Raw genomic sequence first — 8,518 nt, forward strand, 5'->3', positions numbered from 1 at the left:
AAAGGCTATCTCTCGATGTAAGATATCCCTATATTCTTCCTCGTTATTCCCAGGCCCTGTCTCTCTCAGCTTCCTCTACAGTTATCAGAGATGCGCACTGAACCGCAAGAACCTCAACATCCTGAGGAATTACAGTCATCATCATCATCATGTTCAGCTTCTACAACTCAACATCAGCAAGGGAATGATACAGCTCCTCAACTGAGTCATCCAGCGCATCATCATCATCACCACACCATAGCAGGAGCCGTGAGGTTTGCGTCCAGTTGTGTGATAGACGATGATAACGTCACAAGAAGAGCTGCTACTTTGGTGGCATCCAGAGGTTTCGGCTTCGATGAAGTATCTCGAATAGATAGGATAGGGAAGTGGGCTACTCCTTCCATTCAGCCCTCGACTCATCCAGTGTTCTCTCATTATCCCAGGTATCGTTCTGTGGACACCCTCTCGATAGCTACTTCATCATTATCACCAACCTGCCGACCCCACATAGCTACTCTAGATGATCTTAGCGGCACTATGGATGGCCAGTCCCTGCAGAGAGATCGTTGGCAGACTAGAAGGAGCATTAGTCCGACTGGGAGCAGCTATCAGGGGTCGTAGATCCTTAGAAGAGTAGCTCTTTGGCCGGTATGGTCATTGAGTGGGTTTTGGTGTATTAAGAAGAGTATGAAGTAATTCATTGAGTGTTGTTACCACCATGGCTGAGCATGATTAGTTTAATTAGTCTGACTCTGTCTCGATCAAGAGTTTTGGGTTCAGTTATCATCACAACTGCGATCTCATCACCATACCAACGATATGATGACGTAGTTTCGTTCTATCACTCTCCATCGTGCTGTGCCAATGGCTGTGGGAGATATATTCCTCAATAGATAGCAATGATCCCGGTGGTCGTGGCAACCTATATGCATGCATCGCCGAGACTTAGATCTCAACTATTACAGAGTCTTCGAGTCTCGTATTCGATGATGAGACTCGAGAGTTGTCCGTGTTGACACACATGATCAACTGATGATCAACATGGCACATGCTATCCTGCTGAGTTGATGCACTCCTTTGCATCTATGATTCCTACATTGGAGTAGTTTTTGCAGTGTATAGTCTAGGTGAATATGACGGTGTGCTACTGCTCATAGCACCACCATCAGAACGGCAGCAGCGCCAGCAGTGGCAGCCTCCTGCTGTCCCTGCCTCCAGTTCACAGTCTTCCGCACCTTCATCGCTTCCTTTCAATGGCGGTGGAGGAGCTGTCAGGGCTGAGTCATTGATGATGAAGCTATAAGCGCCCACCGTTGAAATAGTTGCTACACTGGTGACTACAACCGACCCATAAGGCTATCAGCCCACACACTAAGGATGCCGCAAGAATGTCCAGACTGTGAGAACCAAACGGACCTCCTACAGACGTTTCACACCTTGAAGACTTCAAGGTTGAGATACTCAACTTGAGGATTATTCTTTCGGGATTAAGTATTATCGTATAGGGCATACCTCTCACCCTCGTACTCTGCGAACGATTACTCCAATTGTTTGTTGAGTTTGCAGCCGGAAGTTACAGGAGTTCGTAACAACTGCAATAGCCTGACTCGAACACGATATCTTAACAATGACAACAAGCAGCATTAATCATGATGACACTGACAACAACCATAACAGCATACAACATCATAATGAATCTATACTCAATTATCCTCGTCCCCTGATGAGAGTAGTCCATGAGAAAGGTGATGATGCATGCACAACCTACATCAAGCGTTCCCTTTCCTCATCACCGTCATCAGTAGTCGAGCTATTTCCGCCACCAATAAGGCTGACGACTGTTGACGCAGCCAGAAGCACAAATACGATCTGAAAGGGTTATGAACTGTATAAGATACTGTTAATCAAAACATACCCAGGAAGCGGCGCATAGCCACTGGACTAATTGTCCTATCTCCCAGCTAAGCTGGGCATTCAGCCGACACCAAAGTCCGTCCTAAGGCAGTATTAAGGCGATAGGAGATGTATCGATTAACCCTACGGCTTGACTTAAGGCTGGTGTATCAGACATACAGTACTCCCACTCCTCGAGGTGTTGAACGGTCTCGGGCTCTCGAGCTAAGCGAATCAGCTCACGGAAGGTCTAAGGAGAAGAACTCCTTGGCCTACTAGATGAAGGAAGACTCTACCTGAAACTCCTTGCAGTAGGGCCGTATGAACATCTTAGTAGCCTTATCATAGCCACCATCACGACAGTCACCCTCACTATACGATCTGGTGAATGAGTTGAAAAGGTCATCTACCAGATCCTGGGCGTAACGATCTCTAGATGGCACCAAGGTGATCTCCCCCCGATCGAGTCTTAGCTTATAGAATGTGATAGACCAATGACAGAGGGCCACGGCAATGACCAACCAACATACGGTCATGATGGCAGAGAACCCTCCATGGAGGAAGCGGAATGAGTCGGCTTTAGTGTTCGCAGCAGCAAAGCTAATACCAGACAGGCTGAGCATGAGGATGAGGACCGAGCTGATGGTGGTGGAGTCAATACGGAGGGCCCCGAAGAACTCGTAATATAAGGGGTTGTAGGTGATGACGGTGTAGGTAATTATCAGTGCTACTGCGAAGAGGATGAGTAGACCATTAATTCCCATATAAATAGGGTTGAATACTCCGTTGAGGTAAGGCATTAAGACGAATGGATGAAGATAATAATGATGGCCTAACACGACGAGTAGGTGATATCTCTAGAAGATCCGAGTTCATCAATTCATGTCGCCTACCATGGAAATAAACAAAGAGCGCTGTCATTTTAGCGCTCGCCCTAAAATTTGTCAGCCCTCGGAAACGGTGTGACTACTTGTGTAGTGGAGCCCCTGAGCTCTACTACCGTATATGTTTGACATCTGGAGCCGATTATACCTTCTCCATAAGATGGCCTCTTATAGATGTACTCTTTGGAGGCATTCTTTGACCAGAAACTGAATTTGAAAGCAATTGTTCCTCGAGTGGCCGAGGGCTGACGACAGTTGCTCGTAATCCCAAGCGAGTCATTGATCGCTAGCTGCCTTTTGCCCGACCCGGGTTATATTACGGTGTAAACTATACAGTCTCTAGCATACATCTCTATAGAACATGAATCACTGTACGCAAAAGTCGGTTATACGGACTCAGTACACCTTACGATACACCTTCCCTCGAACACCGCTTATTCGCGAGTATTCGATTCCCTAAGGTTGGTGATAGTACTATGGCAACTCCTCTGCCTAAGAGAACTTATGATAGAGGCAGTCTATTGGGTAGTACCTAGTATATGATGACCTAGTGTCCACAGGTCATCAGGTGAGGGTAGTTTTGGTGCTGTTTTAACTGTCTATGAAGCTGACTCTGGTGAGGAATATGCTGCCAAGAGGTTTGAAGTAGGCCTCTTCAATGAATGATACGCTAAATGCAGCCTCTCTGTTGTAGTTAAATGAAGATGATGGTTGCACTCTAAGTAGTGGTGCGCTCATAGAAGTATCCTTTCTTAGTGCTATAAGAATGGCTAAGCTGGATCGGAAAGGGATTATACGTCTGGTGATGCGATTGGCTCTTGTTGTGCTGTCGTAGTAGAAGGAGACCTTAGGTAGACATATGTGAACTCACTGAAGAAGGGGAGAATATCCTATGTGCAGTGATACCTAAATATAACTGCAGTCTGGAAGATGCCATAGAAGGTAGGTCAAGGAGAACAGTGATCACTCCATCTATCAGTTCTCTACTCTGTTGTAGGAGGTGCGCTTACTTCTAATTCGGTTAGACTATCGGTTGCCATATCACTACTTGGAACACTGGCATTACTACATAGTAATGGTGTGGTCCATAGAGACATGAAGAGCGCCAATGTGATGTTAACTGGATCTCTCCAACCTGTACGTATGTCCATCCATGAGACAGTGAACTTCTATTGAGAGAAGGTTCTAATCGACTTCTCGCTTGCCAAGTACATGCCAGAGGGTAACATCTCGACGGAGCGATGTTCAACATCAACAGGAGAAACACTGCATACGGGGTCAATCGGGACACCAACATATATGGCACCAGAATTGGTCAATGCTAATGGGGGAGTCCTGAGGTCTGGTACAAGTGTGAATGGTAACGATGGAAAATATAGTTCTAGTTACGACAGGCGGGTAGATAGCTGGTCAGTTGGGGTGGTCCTACTTGAAATATTTACGGGTAATGTTGGATGCCGCGGATCCGCAATGCTAGTGGGGACTTGCTAGGGAAGGTGATGAGTGAGTCTAAAGATAGAGCAGCCTTTATGATGATCAATGAGGCTAAGGCACGTATGTCTGACAAGCCTGTCCCTGCCATCATCAAAGGTTTACTAGAGGTGATACACTACTATGCATATAGGGAGATGAGTCGTGATGGTGGTAGGTGGACCCCAGTAAGAGGTTGACCTGTTGCGATGCATATTACAGACTTAACAAACATAAGGGTAAGGAGAACTCTATCATTGATGACGCAAGTACGGCAAAACCGTTTGGGGTGTTGCAGCTCTCATACATCCTCCTTTTCTTGTAGTGCATGTGAAGCCTTTGAAGGATTATTTCGGCAACTACGACATCCTAGGTGATACCAGTACATTACAGGAGCTTAGACGATTCTATCACCTATTGGAGATGACCAACCCAACTACTATCAAGGCAGCTCTGTCCGTCGATCATCATACGCTACCTGACCCCAACGATAGTCCTTTAATATAGTTACTATCATTCATCGCTCATCAGTACATCACCAAAGGGTGGTGTTATTCCATCACCACTCCACCTACTAATATTAGCACAGAAGATCTACGAGCCTCAAACCATTGGTAGCCTCCTGTCTGGACTAACTGCTTGGGCCCAATCTTGGTGGCTTAGACCTCATCAACATTGACGATTTCGATGAAGATGATCCTTATCTTTCTGATTTCGATATCGATGATTATATGAGTGACGAGATGCGTATCATGGAGGTCGTGGGATGGTATGTCGTCTTCTCCATTACTCCAACTACCATGCTCCACTACCCTGACCGTAGGTGTGCTTTTGTACAGCCTGTATCGAGTCAGGCAGAGGTGGATCGTTTGGTTGGTAATGCAGTGAGTAAGAGATCTCTGAAAGGTGACTACTCTCGATTACCAAGACTGTTGATGGGATGGAAGGCCCCTGGCAGGTAAGAGGAAAAGGAAGGCAGAAAAACAAATTGAGAAGAGGCGAAAGCACGCAACGAGAGCTCAATACGGAGGAGACACCGTCGATAGTGATGATGATTAATGCATGGTATTTCTCTACAATAAATGCAGTACTTTCATTCATGCCTGATTACTCTCGAGTTGATTGCGCCACGAAGGGTTGCCGATAGTTGGTATCATCCCTATATCGTAGCGTCAATATTTCCTACCTTGATCATCATAGATTCACTCTACCTATAAGAACCCAATTGTTAACATTCGACAGCGAGAAGGATATCACCACCAATGCCAGAGTGGTCTCCAATAAGTCCCTAGAACCTTTCCCACAACTGTGGTGGTACCATACTGCTCAACTGGACTATACCTGCTACAGTTTTGTTTGTTCAAACTACTACTGCCAAAGGCTGAGTAACACTTGGATGATCATCTTGCATTTCTTGCACTTCCTCAATCTCGCCCCCCCCCATACATTGAAAGTCGTATCGGTCCATTATAATGGTGCCTAGTGGTCCTCTATTCACTCTACGACCTCGTGACTCGATATCGGCAGTTAACGATGTAGTAGCTGTTGGTGACGGAGGTAGTATAGCGAGTGGTAGTAGTGATGGGTATCTACGGCTTTGGGATATGGTAATACTCACGTCATCCATCCTACTATTGTGGAGGATCTTAGTAGGTCACAAGGAGACCATCTGTCTCTATCAGTACCGGAGTTGATCCTGTAATCGGCCTGGTCGAACCAACAGGGGTGGAGGATAGCCATAGAATAGGAGTGCAGACTAAAGCAAAGACTCTATCACTTTGGGATGTGGCCCATCAATCAGGTAAAGGTAGTAGTCGTCACACTCATCAACATCAACAACACCACATAGTCCTACAGCCCCGATCTGGTCCATCCCTATACCTAAGGCGTACACCTTCTGTAAGGCGGTGCCACTGAGGGATTCCACTATAGCATGCCCTCTCACCGAAAGCGATATAGGAATAATCGATTCTCGCACAGGGGTTGTTGCTGGTGTATTACAGTAATAATAATATCATATTCTAGTCGCCTATGGTAAATTAGGGCACCGACCTCTAGTGAGGGCTCAACCACTACCCCCAAAGGAGCAGGATCAGCGGTAGCGGTTCGGCAGTTGGACGATGAAGGAGGCAACGGAGTGGTCGTAGTGTATGAATCTGGACGTAGGGAAGTGGCCGCCCTCTTTGGTATGTTTGATGATATCCATCAATAGGCGTAGCGCTATTCGATACTCGACGCCTTGATCATCCTTGTGCCGAGAGCCATCCCCATGAGATGAAGAAGGCTAGGGGTGGTAGTGGTAGTACAGTAACCTGTATGGAGAGGTTGGCCAATGAACTCTGGGTCGGCACATCCAACAGTTATATATCTATGCTTGCAGCTGGGAGGGTGGACGAGGAATACTCCATTGAAGAGGTAACCCCATCCCGGTACTATGATGATATTGATCCCTAGGTTGGCATGGGCAATAGCAACAACTTCTTGCATGTTGAAGAGGCTAGTGTCGGTATTGGAAGTATGGCTGTAAGGAGTGACCTACGTTTGCTCGCTGCTGGCCTCTGGGACGGCCGCATTATCCTAATAGATGTTAAGACACGTGATACCTAACCATAACAAGAGGCTGTCACATCTACAGTCACCATCTACAGGTACGCTCTTAGGAGATCTCCCTCGATCCCACGACGCCAGCATCACCAAAGTTACTTTTCTACCAGATAACCGTTTTGTAGCGGCTAGTACTGATGGACGCTTATCGGTTTGGAATACTTATCAAGACACTGTTGTATGATACCTACCATTACCAACATCTAATTCGATTTCCTCTAGTTGTAGTACCTTCCTAGTTCCGAGTTGGTTGGTATTCTCCAGTTCAGTCCAATCAGTTTGGTTGTTCCTCCCCTCCCCCGTGATACGTCATCATGGCTGTCGGTCCATTGGCTCGGTACCATACTCCTTATGAGAGGCGTAGTTGCTGATTACTATATTGTGGTCAGGTTGGTGACTCGAATAGCGTCAGTAGCCGGTAATATGGTAGGGAGAGCTGTCGTGAGTGCATACAGGGATGCTGCTAAGCAAGCCGCACAGGCAGCAACGATGGCGTAATGCTTGCTGCCCTCGTCATTATGATGATACAACCGCTTAGGGCTGCTAAACGGAAGATGCCAGTCGAAGAGGCTCATAAGATATTAGGGATAGACAGCGCTGAGATACATAATGCTGAGGCTAGGGATATCCTAGCAGAGGTAGAATGATGTTTGGTCGTGGTAGGGATGTGTATGGTTCTGGGTATCAGCATTACAAGAAACTATATGATTTGAATAACCCCAACCCCCCTGATTTCTATGGCAGTCCTTATTTACAGTCTAGGGTGGAGCATGCGTATAAGGTAGTAATAGTATAGATATACTAGTCTGGTGATGTGCTGAAGGGACGTGCTTTAGGTGGCATTGCAGGAGATACAGAAAGGTAACAAAGCTGATGCCAAGGTTAAGAGTACATAAGGTGGCTATGACCCATCCAATGCGCTCATTTTTCCATCCTCCCTGCTGCCAACATCTCCCTATTGTTTCTCATCATTCACTATACTGTACATATCCTCCCCTTTTATACATACCAGAACGCGTGTATTATTTTCCTATGCCGAGAATGCTCGCGTTGAAGTTGGGATTGAGCTGATTGCTAACTCCAATGTGATGAGTGCCTTTTGTGGCCTGTTGAGCTCTGGGGAGGAGCAGGTATCCTAGTCGGAACGGTTGTATCGGGTATGCAGGGTGGTATGGCCCTGTGTATGCAAACACCCTGTATATAGATAGGGTGTGGGGTATAGTTGTGAATTCACTTATATCAGTACTGGCTAGGAGATGGACAGGATTTAACGCGATACTGAAGGCTTTCTTTAGCACATTACATCTCTACTAGTGATACTCGTTGCAATCTTTATCGCTCTGGGCCCCAGAGTCTGGGGCATGTTGGACATTAAGACGGCAAGCAGGAGGTATGCAGAGTATAACTCGTCAGCATGTGTTGGGTGCGGGGAGTGTGGCAGTGATGCTCTCGAGGTTTCAAACCCGGGGTCGATATCTGTACCATACCTTCTTCTTGGGCTTCCCTACCAACTACTATCCTCAGTATCTGCTCAACATCACTACCAACATGGGTTCGGGCTATGTGATAATCTCACTAACTGACATGGAATCCTTTCATGAGCTCTTCAACATATATAGTGTTACTGCACTACCCACACAACTGTTGTGTTGTGCATGATGATTAGTTGTAGTCTTCTTATACAG

The 8,518-nt window shown here is 46.4% G+C and overlaps 4 protein-coding genes across 4 annotated transcripts; 3 read left to right on the forward strand and 1 right to left on the reverse strand.

The window, feature by feature from the left end:
- Positions 1-1,746: 1,746 nt before the first annotated feature.
- Pmar_PMAR014802 (hypothetical protein) lies at positions 1,747-2,675 on the reverse strand (the record flags this gene model as incomplete). The annotated part of the gene is made up of 4 exons (XM_002767371.1): positions 1,747-1,851; positions 1,898-1,978; positions 2,024-2,125; positions 2,172-2,675. 4 exons carry the CDS (start codon positions 2,673-2,675, stop codon positions 1,747-1,749), a joined length of 792 nt encoding a protein of 263 aa, XP_002767417.1.
- Positions 2,676-3,738: 1,063 nt separating this feature from the next.
- On the forward strand, positions 3,739-3,896 carry Pmar_PMAR014803 (hypothetical protein; the record flags this gene model as incomplete). The annotated part of the gene is made up of 1 exon (XM_002767372.1): positions 3,739-3,896. A coding segment is annotated over one exon (158 nt), but the record flags the coding sequence as incomplete, so codon positions are not given.
- Positions 3,897-4,058: 162 nt separating this feature from the next.
- On the forward strand, positions 4,059-4,736 carry Pmar_PMAR014804 (hypothetical protein; the record flags this gene model as incomplete). The annotated part of the gene is made up of 4 exons (XM_002767373.1): positions 4,059-4,157; positions 4,256-4,360; positions 4,408-4,498; positions 4,555-4,736. The coding sequence occupies 4 exons, from the start codon at positions 4,059-4,061 to the stop codon at positions 4,734-4,736; spliced, it is 477 nt and encodes a 158-aa protein (XP_002767419.1).
- A 955-nt stretch (positions 4,737-5,691) lies between these two features.
- On the forward strand, positions 5,692-7,032 carry Pmar_PMAR014805 (hypothetical protein). The gene is made up of 7 exons (XM_002767374.1): positions 5,692-5,836; positions 5,883-6,036; positions 6,087-6,231; positions 6,273-6,391; positions 6,442-6,644; positions 6,684-6,825; positions 6,878-7,032. The coding sequence occupies exons 1-7, from the start codon at positions 5,702-5,704 to the stop codon at positions 7,015-7,017; spliced, it is 1,038 nt and encodes a 345-aa protein (XP_002767420.1). The 5' UTR covers positions 5,692-5,701; the 3' UTR covers positions 7,018-7,032.
- Positions 7,033-8,518: the final 1,486 nt, after the last annotated feature.

The sequence above is a fragment of the Perkinsus marinus genome (assembly GCF_000006405.1).
Source record: "Perkinsus marinus ATCC 50983 genomic scaffold scf_1104296970850, whole genome shotgun sequence".
In the NCBI taxonomy this organism is placed as follows: domain Eukaryota; phylum Perkinsozoa; order Perkinsida; family Perkinsidae; genus Perkinsus; species Perkinsus marinus.